Below are 15,569 nucleotides of genomic sequence, written 5' to 3' on the forward strand. Positions count from 1 at the left end.
TGCACTTTAAAAATAGGAAGAGATGAAACAAGACATGCAGATTTACCAAGTCTTTAAGGAAAAACCAAGAAAAGCACTGAAAGCCCTTAATGTTGCTCAGGTTTCACGTAGGGACACAGACTGGAAGGAGCCAAACCTGAAGGAGGAAGAGAAAAAGCCCAGAAGTACATACCAAAAAAAAATCACAGAGTACAGCAAGCAAGACTTCAATCAGAAATGTGGGATTAACAGCAAGGCAAGAGGCCATAAACCCTTCCCCACTCCACCATTTCCTTCACCTATCCCAGGCCCCACTCTAGACAGAGGGCTGGCCTGGACATGCTCCAGAGGTTCCCTTTTGTCTGATTCTGTTTCTACCTCAAGCTCAGGGAATTTCTGTGACCAGCAGGGCCAGCAGTGATGCTCAGGACCCTTTTCTAGCTCTCGAGAGGAAAGCAATTGAGACGGTTCTGAGCAGATTTTACCCTTTGAGTGAATGCCAGTAAGTAATGCCAGTGACTGAACACACAAAGTATTTGGTAGCTCAAACTGTGTGTTTGGGATTTTGAAAGGATAAGCTTGGCGTTGGTCACTGTGACTGAAAAACTCCTTATCAGAAAAAGTGACCCTACAATTTAGGAAGTTTAGCCATCAGCACCTTGGTGTCAGCATCAGGGCTTACAAAGAATAAGGAAGTTATATGTTCTTTGCTTTAAAATGCTGCTGCTGCCACTGCCACAAGTCTCTGACACAAGTCTTGGGACCGCGTCAGACACAAAATCACCAGTTCTGAACTCTGTGGGTCCTGCAAACATTTGCTCTGCTGTCCTTCCTGGGTTTTTTGGGTTGATTTTTTTTTTGCCTACAAAGCTGTGGTTTCCTTTTGTAGACACAGAAATCACCTTGAATCAAACTTTGGAGAGTAAAGTTGTCCCTTTCCTGCTTCCTGAAGTTCTGACTTTGAAAAACAAAGCATTTCATAACTTAGAAGGCTAAAACCAGAAGTAAATATGTACAGAAACAAACTTTTAACAACACTGTAGCACGGAGAATTTTCATTTAAATTAAAAGGCAATCACGGTTAATCATCATATTTTCATAGAAAAATTTGATTAGCTTGGACAGAGCTGAGAAGCTAATTAGAAATATGGAATAATTTCAGATTGTGCAATACTCCTACGTACCGTCATGTGTTAATTTTACCCCAAATATTCCTTGTATTTGAAAATAGATATTTTATTTTTCAATTTTTGTATTTTAATTTTCAATTTAATTCAATAATAAATGCACAGCTATCACAAAGGCAACTGCCAACTACTGCGGTGAACAAGCAGCAGAATCTCCTTATCCCACTTTACTTCCCTGCCTTGCACCCTCAAAACCAAAAAGCCCTTGAGACAACATACTGTGATCTGGTATCAGTCCAGTCCCTGGTCTCAGCAGCAGCAAAACTTTATTTCCTCCAGCCTGAATCAGCTCAATGGCTCGTGTGTGAGTGATTCCTTGGGTAGGCTCTCCATTAATTTCCACAATTTGGTCACCAACCTGAGGAAACAAGGGCAGCAGATTAGTTTTTGGGAATCTCTGACACTGTGAACTGGTTTCTAATTTAGAAAGAAAGAGTAACAGAGGCAGATGCTTCTGTTTTCCTTCTTGTGCTAAAATCCAGTGGGCATTAGTGACACCATTCCATGGATTACAAGCAAAATGTCACCCTAGGGTCTGGGGGTTCAGAGGTCCACAGAGGTTGTCTGTTCAGGAAAAATTCCAGAGATCTTAACTACATCTTCTATTTATTTACAAATGATGAGGCAGATACAGGATGTGCTTGAATACATTTTCATTGATCCTGGATCATGCTGTGGAGGTAGCACATGGATCAACCACATCACACCCGCCTGAGGTCACCTTATACAGGAGAGGACACAGCACCTTCCCTATACCCACTGCCAAGCTGAACACCACGCAAACGGATTTGACGTAGGGAAAGGAATTGTTATTTTCGGTTGATCAGATCAGTGGTGAGGTCTCAGAGCCAGTAAACAATTCTCACAGGTACCAGGCAGGTAATTTCAGCCAGCGCTAATTTCCCTGGCTGCTGGAAAGGGGCTGGAATAGCATACCCCAAAAATAGTTCTCTATTAGGCAAAACTGAGAAGGGAAACGGGGGAAAAAAGGGAGCGGGAGCCTATCTGGCACTGCACACAGCAGCCAACAGATGTCACTGGTGTGTAACATTAGCAGCTTAAAGAGGCTTCCTGGCCTTTTTTGAAGTCACTCTGCAAAAGGAGGTCACTGCTGGCTCTTCATGGACAGGATGGGTCTGAGACACACCGGGACAGTTCAGCTAGCTGGATGAGAAGTTCCTCCTCACACTGTTGAAGTACAACCAGAAAGAGACACCACATCCAGATGACAAGAAATTAAAAATATTAATAACCTCAGGCTGGGCGAGCTCAGCCCATCGTGCTGTGGGCTGGGCTGGGGACTTGGCACATGCCAGCACTGGGAGGAGCTTAGTGTCGAGGATGGGAAGATCAAAGATGTGGCTCGGCACAAGACACCCAGACAATCCCATCCTGTGCCTGAAAGCATTGTCCAAGCACTCTTTGAACTCTGGCAGCCTTGGGGTTGTGACCATTTCCTGGGTAGCCTGTTCCAATGCCAGACCACTCTCAGAGGGAAGAACCTTTTCCCAATATCTAACATAACCCTCCCCTGACACAGCTCCAGCCATTCCTCCAGGGCCTGACACTGGTCCTGCCTCTCAGGAGGAAGCTGCAGACCCCGGTGAGGTCTGACCTCTGGCTCTTCTTCTCTGGGCTGAACAATTTTTTTGGTTGCTTTGCCCAAAAAGCAAAGCCCTGGAGCTCAATGTGACATCACTTGAAGGAGGACAATGAGAAAAAAATATGAGCACTGAATGCTCAACTTGTGCTGTCTCTCAAGCAAGTGGGGGAAAATACTAATTACTGTGAAGAACAGGATAAGAGAAGTTAGGAATACTAAGAATTCCACATCCATTTAAGCTCGCAGCAAGTATCTGTGCCAGCCCCATTCTGCAAATAGAGGACAAAGAGAGGCAGAGCCTCGTGCCAGCAACAGGGAAGCACAAGGACTGCAAGGGATGGCATCTCATGGGCACCTGGCTCACCTTGATGCTTCAGTCTCCGAAAATCCAACCCTGGGCAGCAGCCACAGAGTCTTGCTTACCATTGTTCCTTCTGTTGTATCCATGTACTTTGCTTTTACTACAATATTTGAGAGTGAATTCCTTACACAAAGGCAAGAATTAACATAATATTTGGGGAAAAAATCAGGACTGTGTCTCCAGAAATGACATAGAACAGCCGCAGCACAATGTACACACAAACATTCCTCACAACTTAACTGACTTGGACAGTGATTCTCCTCCCAGCTCTCTGGTGCACTGTGCAATCTCCTCTTGGGGCTCCTAAAATACCCATGAATACCTGCTACTCACACTCAGGGATGCTACTGTAACCCCAGCAAAGCAGACAATTCCTTTGGGACGGCCAGAGCCGTTCATGGTCGTCTCATCTAAAAGCCCATGGCCAGCTTTGCCCTTTTTCCAGGGACAGCTGGAAGAAGGGCAAAGGCTCAGATGCTGTTCTGGGACCCTGTACTTGTGAAAATTCAAGTTTGTTGCCACTCTGGATAAATTAATGTATCAACTGCATCAACAAATTGATTAGAGAAGAGAAACCTACGTGGACTCTCCCATCCTTGACTGCCGGCCCATCCTCAGCCAGACGGAGGATGAATAAGCCCATGTTGTATTCCTTTCCTCCTCGGAGGCTGAATCCAAACCCTCGAGGGCCCCTTTCCAACTCCACTGGGAAACAGCCAGCATTCTGTGCAGGAAGTCACGGGGGGGGGGGGGGGGGGGAAGAGAGAGATGAGGACCTGTAGGCAGATTTAACCTTCTGTTTTTCTAGAAAAATATCACAATATTTCTATATTTTGAGCACTTAAACAGCATTCATCCCAACTCAGGGATGACTCAGGATAATGGTTTTAATCCAAGTCCAAACATTCAGAACATCTTTCCTTCTAAGTCTGAGATAGGCACAAAATTCTTGAAGAAACTTTGCCAAAGGGTCTATAGTCACTCCATTACAAGCATTTTGAGTTTTTTTCATAGCTATAATGAGTGTTCAACTACCCATAGGAGATAATCACATTTGAAACATGAGCAAAAACATTCTGTGAGACACTTCAGTATATTTTTATACACAACTGTTCTACCTGTATCCGACAGGGAAATGTTTTAACGTTCTGCTTTTGAGAACTTTGTGGTAATGTCACTAGAGTGCCTTGATGGATGAGTATTCCCTGCGTCTCCACACCCTCTAGATGGATTCTTGTACCTGGGAATGACGGCTGCCAACACCTGAAGCAGCATCCAACTGTGCCATGTGCTTGTGCTCAGGCCAGGACAGCCGGTAACTATTAGAAACTTCTTTTCCAGCTTCACCTTCTGTAGCTCCCCTACGGAAAGGTGAAAGGACGTGGATGTTGCCTTCACATTAATCCCTCTGGCCAAGCTTTTCCCACCATTCCCAGCCCCTTTTTCCCAACCTGTCAGGGTTGATCGGTGCCAATCCCAGTGGTCGGTGCTGTGGGGCTGGGCTCTGCCTGGCGGAGTTTGTTCCTGATGGAGGACCACGTTGCTCTAGAATCCAAACAAAATCAACAGTCACAACTTCACAAATCTGCAGCCAGGACAATGGTCACCACCAGTGCTGGGGGCTACTGCTCCCAAGGAACTGCAGCCACAACACCTTGAACCAAGCTCATGTGGGCACAATGGAGAGAGGATTTTCCAAGCCAGGGACACAAGTACAGCTCATCAGTTCCATGGAATACATTCTTAGGAATTCTAGTCTTTATTTTTATTCTTTTACTCTGCTTTTCCTCTGGAAATACCAACACAATTGTATGGATCCTGACAGGAACAGAAGGGTTTTAGCCTGTCAGCAACTTAATAAATGCCAGAGGGGATCAGGGCTGATTAGATCCATTAAATTGGTTCAGATATTCATTATCATAAGATTTTTTAAGAGATGAAGAACAATGTCCATTTGAGAAATACCCCTCTTTAAGGTAAGGGGATGAGGATCTGCAGGAGAAATGGGGATTTAGAGGTGAAGGCCCCATCAAAAAAAGGGAAATTGCCAACTCATTTAAGGCACAACAGTTTTCCATTGCCCAGCTCCAGGTAAGGAACTGGTCTCTTGGGAGAAGGAGTTTACTGGCAGGCAATCAAGAGGAATGTTAAAGTCTTTTGCCTTCTCCCAAAAGTTAAGTGAAAAAAAAGGTTTTGATAAAACCATTTAAAATAACTTCCTATTATTTTTCCCTCCAGGGAAAATACTGTTAGTGTGCACTTTACAAACATCCAGTGCATTTCTGGAAAAAGCCCCATGTTTCTGGATACAAAACTGACACTCGCTTAAGAATAAAGATCCACAGCCTATGCAAAAAGCTGCCTCTTAGCTGGAACCTGAATGGCAAGCAGTGGCCCAAGATGGACTTCTGTGCTGAAATATAAACTATTACCTCCTTTTCCCTGAAAGGGTTAGAAAGCAATCAATAATTCCCAGCACCAGAACTAGAGACGTTCCAGCCCCATTAGATGCAGCACATCACTGCATTTCTTAATTAAGAACAAACAAATTCCACTAAAATACAAAAAAGTGCTCAAGAATGTTAAGGGGAGAGAAATTTAAAGCATATAACACTGAATTTCTCAGGTATGTGAGACCTCCCGAGCCCTCCACACATCTGCTTGATGCTGTTCTCATGACATGCCTTCAAGAGGTTTTTCTCTAGAGACAAAATGTCAACTTTTACTCCTCAGATTTTTAATTTAGAAGCATGGGCAAGAAAAACGCCATCTGTTTGTACAAATCCTGCAGCCCTCTCTGCAGCCTCCTCTCGTGTGTTCCCAACTAATACATGACAAAAGCTGACAGGCTCCTGCTTTTGTGAAAAATGTTAAAGAATTTCTTCTGGCGCATGAAGGGAATTCATTTAATCTCATGAAAAGCAAAGCAAAGATCACAGGCCTGTGAAAGCCTAGGGGTAGGGAAGGGGACCAGGCAGAGGTTTTGTTGCCACTCTCAGAGGACAAAGCTAGGGAACAGCAAACTCTATCAGGGTTTCTGCCTTGCGAGGCTCAACAGCTTCCAGCAAAAAGGGCATTTTGTGTTTTTGGAGCTGTATCCTGGATTTTCCTGGGTGTGAAGCAGCCTTGTGAGGCTCAGCTCTGTCCCTGAGTGTCTGAAGCCTCGACTCGCCCACATCCATGCTGGATTCCCCCACTACACAGGGCTCTACTGGGAGCTAAACTCTTATTTCTTCAGCTACATCGAGGGGAATTTTAAAGTGGAGATATATTCCCACTCCAGTGGGACCAGCTCTGCTTCTTTCTCCTTCACTGTCACAAAATTCTTTACATCTCAAACACGCCAACTCCAGCTCCTCTGAGCCACAGATTTTTTCTGACTGATCTTTTCTCTGGTTTTACCACCTGCTACTGAGGGGTTCTTTCCTCTCTTTGTTGAGTCTCCCCAGGTTGTGTTTTTCTCTCTGTATTTTGGCTCCAAATCTGTAATTGAGGCAGTGGAAAAGGTTTTTGCACAAAGTTCATGCAAGGTCATACACAAATAATGGGTAGAAATATGATATTCAGAAAATTTATTTTGAAAACAAGTGGAAGGTGTTCCTGTCCATGGCAGCCCCATGGGCTTTCAGGTCCTTCCAACCCAAATCAGTCTGTATTTGATGACTAAAAGCTGCAGAGAAAACAGATCTAATTCAACCAAACTTCGGTTGCTTTATAAACATCACCCATGGCAACTGCTTTGAAGTGTGTCCTTTCAAACTGGAATGAACCAGTTTTGATAAAAATAAAAATCTTAATAGAAAAATAACAACTTATAGAAGTCTCTCTACTTCAAGCATTAACAAAAAGGAATATTAGGTCTTTGACATTCTGCGTTACAGGCTGAGATGGCATGTTAAATATTTGCAATGAACGTGAAATTAGAGAATCATCTGCTGGCTTTATTCACAGCCTGGCTCTACCTAAGTCTTATTTCAAAGGTCAAGAAAGCCAACTTCTCTCACTCTTCATTGCATTGTTACTAATTTTAGCCCCTTATTGGGTACAAGCACCTTATTGTGGCAGCTCCTCTCTCTATCCCACCTGCCTTTAGCTCTTCCAGAGCAAACACATGAGCTTCCAACTTATTCAACTTCCAGGACTTGATGACCCCCATGGGTCCCACTCAACTCAGGATATTCTAAGATTTACTCCCCTAAATTTCCAAACATCTTCAAATGCTCCATTTAAGCCAATAAACTTCAGCAGTGATAAATACCCAACTTTGACAGTGTGGTGGCACCTTCCTTACCTTCCTCAGCCACCACTGTGAGGGTCACCACGTTGCCTGCATCTTTGATGAGTTGCACAATGCTGTCATGGGAGAGCTCCACAATGGACTGGCTGTTTACCGCTGAGATTCTATCACCCACCTTCAGCTTCCCACACTGGTCAGCCGGGCTTCCCTCAATAACCCGCCCGATCTTGTGAGGAATCACTAAGAAACAAGAACAGGCACAGCAACACTGTAAGTATTCACAAAATTATGGCATATCATGAGCGGGAAGGGATTCACAAGGATGAAAAGCCAAATCCCGGCCCTGCACAGGACAGCCTCAAGAATTCTACCATGTGCACATCAGATAAGCATCACATAGACCCAGAACTGCCAGTCACAGAATCACAAAATATGCTGAGTTGGAGGGACGCACAAGGATCATCAACTCCTGGCACTGCAGAGGACATCCCAAAATCCAAACAAATCCCATCTTGCGCCTGAAGAGTGTTGTCCAAACACTGCTTTAGCTCTGGCAGCCTTGGGCCTGTGACTGCTTCCTTGAGGAGCCTGTTCAGTGCCTCACCACCTTCTGGGCAAAGAAGCTTTTCCTAATATTCAACCTAACTCTCCTCTGGCACAGCTCCAGCTGTTCTCTTGGTCCTGTCACTGGTCACCACAGAGCAAAGATCAGTGTTTGTCCCTCCTCTCCTACTCCAAAGGGTGAAACTGCTTGTACAGGACACACCTACAAATAACGAGGAATGTTTCACTGTGAGTGAATGGAGATGCCAACCACACAGCATGGCCTTGTCACGTACAGGGTGCTGTGCCTGAAGGAAATGGATCATATTTGCAAAGGGATGAGTGAGAATGTATGTCCCTGGAGTGCACCAGAACAGCTGGTTTTACCATATATAGTGTAGTTTACCATTTCATGCATCGACCTGACAGACAGTGTGGGCTCAGAGAGACTTACGGCCATCCACTGTAACACAGACATCCAGATGCATGGGCAAGCTCTTCCTACTTGCAAACAAAAATTAACTCTTAACACACTTTAAAAATATATCAAACTTCTCCTGCTGGGGACTGATTCTCCTGCCGGCGACTGATTCAGCTGGGTGAGTACCTGAGCAGGGAGCCTGTGCAAGGTGCTACATCAGATTTGCATAGACCTGACCGCTTTTCCTGGTCTCTGAGATGAATATGCACTTGTAAAAATTGTCTCAAATTTCCTCCAGCTCTCCTGCCTTGGTTCCCTCAGTTCACCCCAGAGCGACACCATGCCCTGCACAGACTCCTCCAGAAACCAAAGCTCTGGGGCCAGAACAGACAGACTGGAGAACAGAAGAAATGTTCTGAGAAGTAGAAGACAAAAAGTTCGATTTCAGTCCTTTTGCCAGAGACGAACGCAGAGGCAGAACTAGAGACAACTATGCCTGAACCGCGTCAATATCTCACAACTGCAATACCAGACCAGACTACTTTTTCATTTTGATGATCTTTCTAGACAAACACACTCAAGGACAGTAACAAGTTCATAGTTTTCCATCAAATACTGTACACTGTACTTCCTCAGATGTCCAGAATAAGAATTTTTACCTGATTAGGTAATATAAAGCCACAGTTGAAACTATGCTTCCATTAAAATGCCAATGAATTAATGCAACATCACTAGAGCCTGACAAAGATCTACATCCCAAATGCTGCCCTGGGACAAGTGCACACTCTTGGGTGAGATATAAATTCCCTTTTCCGCATTTCTGTCACAGTTGAGTGAACAAGAGCGTAAGTATGAAGAAAGACATACCAACACAACTGGCTGGGCTGTGCCAGTGAGAGTGAAAGCTGACTGTGAGGGAAACACCAGCACTGCACAGGAAGACATATCCGTGGAGAAGCCCCAGCGAGGTTAAGCAGAGGCAGAGCCACCAGGACATGGCACTTACCCCCAGGAGGAGGTTTGGTTTTGGAGGTGAGGATGACAAAGCCAAATCCTTCGTTCTCCTTCCGCTGCAGACGGACGTCGTAGACCTCCGGGCATGGCTGGTTGGCAAAGTCAGCACGGTTCAGCCGAGGAGAGCTGTTCTGTGTCAGGACAGGGTGCGGCTCCTCCTCCTCTGCCTGCTTTTCCCCTTGCAGGGAACAGACAAACAACAAATAAGGTACAAATCACACAAAGCAACTTCAGCACAACCCTGAAGCTCAGTTGTCAGTACCAGCATGAGGTGGCAACAGCAGTTAATAATCAGAGCAGGGGGCCCTTGTCAGCTGTAAATCCCACCCCAGCTTTGTCATTGATGGAGTCACAGACTAATCTTCTCTAAAGTGTTGATCTGGACGCTGATCTAAAACTGCAGCATCTCAAGATCTTGCTCTGAAACAGCTCTAGTTTGAATACAGTTAATCTTCCTACACTCTAATGCTAAAAAACTTGAGAATACAGCATATAGAAGGTGCCCCTGCCCACGGCAGGGTGTGGGAAGAAATGTGTTTTAAGGTCCCTTCCAACCCAAACCATTCTGGGATGTCGAGAAAACAGACTGCATTATCATGCAATTTCCATAGCACTAATGGCTGTTCTAACTACTACTTGCAAAAAGGTTTGAAGAAACCACCCCTGCATCATAACTTTCAGAGCCTTACCTGTGTGAGCAGTGCAAGCTAGCGAGCAACAGAGTCCAAGCCTCTTAAATTCTGCTTTTCTCCATTTAAGAGTTATAGCTCACCTTCCTCAATCTCAGGCTGCTCAGCTCCAGACCAGTAATTAAGTTCCAGAGCAACTTCAGTGGATTTGATTACAAGCCCTAAGTGCTCTTTCTAGGCAAGCAGACACCTACCACTGAAGAAGATCTTCCTCCGGACAGTGAGCAGCACCTGTCCGTTTCGTGCAGCACTGGTCATTAAATCCAGAACTTGCTTGTGTGACTTCCCTTTCACAGGGACTCCATCAATGCACATCAGCTCATCCGCTGCACGCAGCCTCCCGTCCTTTTCCGCTGCTCCCAATGGGATTATGGCTCCAATATAAATCTGTGAGCAGAGTCCAGGGGTTTGAAAGGGAACATGAGTTCATCAGAACACACAGTGGTTGGAATCCACGTGAATCTGTGCAGAAGAGGTCTTTTGGGGAACATTTTTTTTAAAGATTACCTCACTGTCCAGCTCTAGCAGAAATGCAGCCAGCAAGTGTACTCTGCACAAGCTGATCTAGTGGAGACAATCTGGAGTCTCAAAGCATTCACTAAATACTTCAAAAATCTTTAATCTATATTTTTGTCAGTTCTTCTCTCTTGAGCATGTTTGCCAGTTTATTAGAAAGAAAAATTTTTGAAATGAGCACACACCGTGTACTTATTATATATATGATTTCCTAGATATTTATGACACAAAAGCCTCTGACATTCAATCTACTCTATTTTTATTTTTTTTTTTTTACCAAGACTGAGGAAGAATGACTGGGGAAGAAATAAAAGCTTTTGAACAAACTCAAGTTTGTTTCTGAAAAGTTGCTTATAGACAGTTCCACATTTCAAGTTGCTTCAGTTCTCAGCTTTTGGTAATTAGGTAATGAATTCAAACACCAACAGTTCTGCCTACCCCCCACCTCAATAAGTGCTACTAAATATAACACAGAGAAGAACACCACACTAAATTTCACATGCTACAATCATTTTCAATTAAATGGAAGATTACGGGTAACCACAGCTAGTATTGCTGGAGGTTAAGAATGGCGGGCAGCTCATCAGTACACAGCACTCAAGACATCAGCTCCACACTTCCTAATAGCTATGGGTGTTATGGAAACCAAACACCACAAATGCTATAAAGTGCAACAGAAGTAACATTCTCTGTGTTTGCTTTTTACTTTAAATGCATATTAGTGAGGGAGAAAGAAAAAAAAAAGGCTAGCATTGAATCACAGCTGGGAATGGAAAAACCAAATTCCTTCACTGTAATTGGAAAACAATCTACGCAGATCTATTCCAAAAGCTTTTTCTCTCCACTTAAACAGCCTAAAGAAAGGTCCCTGATATATAGTATAAGTCTTAGAGCTTCTTCCCAAAGAGAAATTTATGCATGTTTGAAAATACAGGGGAGTCTCCTAAAACCTGCCCTTGGAGAGCACACCATCCAGGGGTGTCTGGTCTGGCATTTGCCCAGCTGCCTCCGACGCATGCCTAAAAATCCAGCAGGAGCAGCAGGGAATAAAAGGGGTGTGTCACCATCTCAAACCTCATTTCACTGGGCAGCAAGGAAAGGAACAGCCTAATGAAATTTTGACAGAAGGAGCAACCACTTCCTTCCACTCAGCTGCTTCCCAGGATGCACTGCTGTGCACAGCTCACCAATGACTGATCACTACTGGGATCAGATGACAATGGGCAAGGGCTGGGGACCAGCATGGCCCTTCCGAGGGCTCCGAGACACAGCAACAGCTGTAGAAACACCGCCAGTGTCCTCGGCCCGACAGAAAATTGCGGCCAAGGATGGGCTCGGTAGCGGGAAAGGTGCAGAACCTTGGAGAATGGAGTCCAGGAAGAGGGGAAAAAATAAAGGTAATGAGGACTAACTCCTGATCTCTGAAAGACAGGTACGAATCAATCAATTTTGCCATCACTGAGCTGCCTGGATGGGATGATGGGAAATGGGGATGACAGAGTAGGATCATCCCAACAGCAATACTGTGAATAACTGTGATCATTTTCACTTACAGGCTGATCTGGTCCGTCCCCACCAAGCACCCGGAAACCAAAGCCTGACTCTTGTTTTCTCAGGAAAACATCTAAATCTCTTGTGTTTGGAGCTAAGAAAAAGAAAAACAGTATTTCAAAACATGTAAGGAGCTATCCTGGATATTGAGGAGTTCTTGAAGGATTATGCTTTGGTGGTACACTCTGAGTCTTCTAGTGACAAAACACAGCAACCAGAAGTACAGTGATATTCTCTTTCCAAAATGGTAACATTAATTTTCAAAGCAGAAATCTCAACTACATCTGTGCAGCAGACCAGGATAAAAGCCACTCTGTAACACAACTCAGAACTACTTTTATAAGCAGGTCTGCTGCAGTTTACTTCAGAACCACCCTTGACATTATTTCTGCAATTAACTGTTTTACTGAAAATACGGCTGAAACATAACTTTATCCTTTTTGTTTTTCTGATTGCTGTTTGAATGATGCATCACTTGAAACGTTTTATCCACAGCAGGTTAACAAACTTAGCAACAAAGTCTCAGTAGTTTTACTGCACATGCAAGAAGAGAAAAAATTCCCTCATAACACAGTATTTTCGAGATGAAGATTATGTACTTACGTTTGTCCTCGTAAATTGTCTTAGACTTCAGGTAGACTTCAGACGGGTCCAGTTTAGGAGAGCCTGGTCGCACAGCAGAGGGCGGGAAGGGCATCGGCTGCGGAATGGTATCGCTGACAGCTTCCAAACTCCCGGAACTGTCCTGCCTGTCTTTCTGAAACAGCCCACAGATGCAAAATCCACATTAAATAAAGGCATGACTACACTTGTGTGTGCAAAGACAATGAACACCATGCAGAAGAAATAGACAGGAAGAAAGGAACAAAATTACAGCTTTTCCAGTGGATATGTCTGACCAGAGTACTAAAGTCTTCCTCACTTGTACATGAGTTTCTACTGGAGACTAGCATTGGAAAGAGTTTGAAGTGACTGAGTTTTAAGGTCACTCAGAGAGGAGTGAAGATGGGCAGATGCTAGTAGTTACCAACACATGGGATGAAGTGGGGCAAAAGGACTGATCATGTTTGAAGAAGACACCGAATCCTTGTCAGGTGCCTGCCTGGCTGTGGGCCAACAATCCAGCACCAAAGGCACACGCTACTCCTCATCAGCACTGCCTCCTTTGCCAAGCCCCTCCCCACAAGCACCAGGGGTGCTCCTAGCATGAGCTGTTTGCTGGAGCAATATACAACGGGGCAGGAGGACACACCTGGGCAGTGTGAGGTATTAACAACTTGCCTTTTTCGTCTTTTCATGATCTGACAGCTGCAACTCTCCTGTTCATGAGGCAAGGACACCCTTGTTTCATCTAAATCCCCAATCAATTATGCAACAAAATAACTCTAAATATTTCTTCTGCGCTGAAATCCAGACTGGAAAGCTGGCACGTGGCAGTGCATGCCAAACCACAGCAGGAGCAGAACAGATGTAGATCTGCCCTTTCATCAAGAGCAGAAGAAACTGCGCAGAGCCATGCAGCAGTTTGACACTTCTTGTACGTTTATAAACACAAGAACTTGCCCTTTTTAAGTGAATTATTTTGCCACACTGCTTAATGCCACTGAGCATCAGCACTCTGTGGGCTGTTGCTGCTGTATGTGTGCTGGAATAGAATGCCGGTACCCAAGTCCAAACTATTTTTAGCACATTGCCATGGGATCCATGCTGACAGGACCAGGGCCCTCCAACTGCAGGGATTTATGTTCTGATTTATTCAGTGCGGGCAGGTGGATGCTTGCAAGGAACTGAATCTGAAGATCTTATTGAGCACAGTCATCTTTGAGCATGCTGAACACATGTGTGCTTGTGTCATTCCACTGCTGGGATGCAACTAAGGTTGCACTCAAACAGCAGGATAAAGATAGAAAGAGAAGTTACAGCTATGTTCTGGTAATGGGGTTTTCATAAATTGCCCTGATTTGTTCTGCACAAGAAGCATTTTTAAAGAAGTATCTGTGTTCGACCAGTCTAATTTACAACAGAAACCTTCATAATAAACATAAGCATTAATATCAGCGTTATTAAATCAGAGGTTGTTCTATTAAGACCAAGGATTCTTTACTGAGCTAATACATATTAAAGATGTCCTGACAGATCAAAATTCCAAGAGCAATGAGTATTGAGCTAGGAATGTACAGCTCCATAGAGACTTGCTGAAAATATGGATCCAAAGATAAGCATTTCCAAAAGAGAGCACTAACCAGTCCATTAATTCTATGCGAGGACTGAGAAGAATCAAAGGATCATAAGCTTCCTTTAGGAATGAAAAAAACAGATACTGTATTTTGTTTCCCTTTTAATGGGTACTCTAACTTAGACAAAGAATTTTTGCCTACCAAGCAGATGCGGTTTTGCTAAACCATCTTGCAGGTTATCACAGGTACTAAAATACAGAGGAAATGAGATTACAAAGCAGGTCAGAAACAAGTTAAATACATCACCAATACTCACTCCTTTGGCAGTTTTAGTAGGGGAAGGTGGACCTGAAGAAAACAGAAAGTAACTTTAATAGCAGGTTACAAAAAGTTTCAACAACATTTCAGCAATATAATCAGCTGCCCCTGGAGTAAAAATAATAGCAGCTGATTCAGTGTGCTTTTAAATGGCAAAGTGACCAAAACCACCACTTTAGAGAAGTCTCAATTAGAACGGAAAGCTGTACAACAATGAAAAATATCTATTTCTCCTTCTGCTGGAAGCTGGTCAGCCAAGTCACCCCTCAGTTCATGGGATAAGGAGACTTATGAATTTGTCTGAAGGAATTTCACTTGCCACACAGAAATCTAATTATTTCCTTAGCTGATTAAGGAACAGTAGTATTTATACAGAAAAAGATCCAGAGATTTTTGCAAATAGCAGCGGCCGAAGTCAGGGTTACAATAAAGCCTGAAGGGACACTGAACGGCCACGAGCTGCCTCATAATTCATTCAGATTCAGCTTCCTTTGAAAGACAGACACTGTCTACTACAGTTTTTGGGGAGAAGATGCATTCCGGTCTGTGACTGACAATCAAGGAAGGGGTATGAATATGCAAAGGAAAACAGAATTTTTTCTGCTATTCCCAGTGACCAGCACCACCTCTTCACTAATGCTTCTTCCCATCTCCTGCAATCCCCTGTTCTTTACAGACACAATTACTAGAATATATTTGAAGAACCGCACAAAACTCAGTCCATCATATGCTTTGCATTACACTGGAGACCACGTGTTTGCTCTAGCACTCCCGAGAGACTTGGAAGAGACAGTGCATAAACATATCACCATATAATTGTTGAGGGAAAAAGACCCAAAGAAAAACCTAACTAAAACTTCAAACAAAACCCCAGCAACATGCTCTCACCCTAAATAGTGAGGGGTTTAAATCAAACTTAGAACACAATAGCTCAGAGATAGAATGAACTGCTGCTTAGCTGTCAACACTGGAC

At 44.0% G+C, this 15,569-nt stretch overlaps 1 protein-coding gene across 1 annotated transcript in view; it reads right to left on the bottom strand.

Annotated features, from left to right (window-relative positions):
• The window catches only part of MAGI3 (membrane associated guanylate kinase, WW and PDZ domain containing 3), a 53,825-nt gene that overhangs the window by 447 nt on the left and 37,809 nt on the right, over positions 1-15,569 (bottom strand). Inside the window, exons 11-21 of the mRNA XM_054293924.1 lie at positions 14,595-14,626; positions 12,705-12,858; positions 12,104-12,195; positions 10,229-10,421; positions 9,338-9,523; positions 7,422-7,607; positions 4,582-4,675; positions 4,371-4,491; positions 3,711-3,854; positions 1,386-1,524; positions 47-136 (exon numbers count right to left, since the gene is read on the bottom strand). Coding sequence (XP_054149899.1) covers positions 87-136; positions 1,386-1,524; positions 3,711-3,854; positions 4,371-4,491; positions 4,582-4,675; positions 7,422-7,607; positions 9,338-9,523; positions 10,229-10,421; positions 12,104-12,195; positions 12,705-12,858; positions 14,595-14,626 — 1,391 coding nt within the window. The 3' untranslated portion in view covers positions 47-86. The remainder of the gene's footprint in view (positions 1-46; positions 137-1,385; positions 1,525-3,710; positions 3,855-4,370; positions 4,492-4,581; positions 4,676-7,421; positions 7,608-9,337; positions 9,524-10,228; positions 10,422-12,103; positions 12,196-12,704; positions 12,859-14,594; positions 14,627-15,569) is intronic.

The sequence above is a fragment of the Melozone crissalis genome, unplaced genomic scaffold, assembly GCF_028551555.1.
Source record: "Melozone crissalis strain CALT ecotype California unplaced genomic scaffold, PUWL_Pcris_2 ptg000198l_1, whole genome shotgun sequence".
Taxonomy (NCBI): Eukaryota; Metazoa; Chordata; class Aves; order Passeriformes; family Passerellidae; genus Melozone; species Melozone crissalis.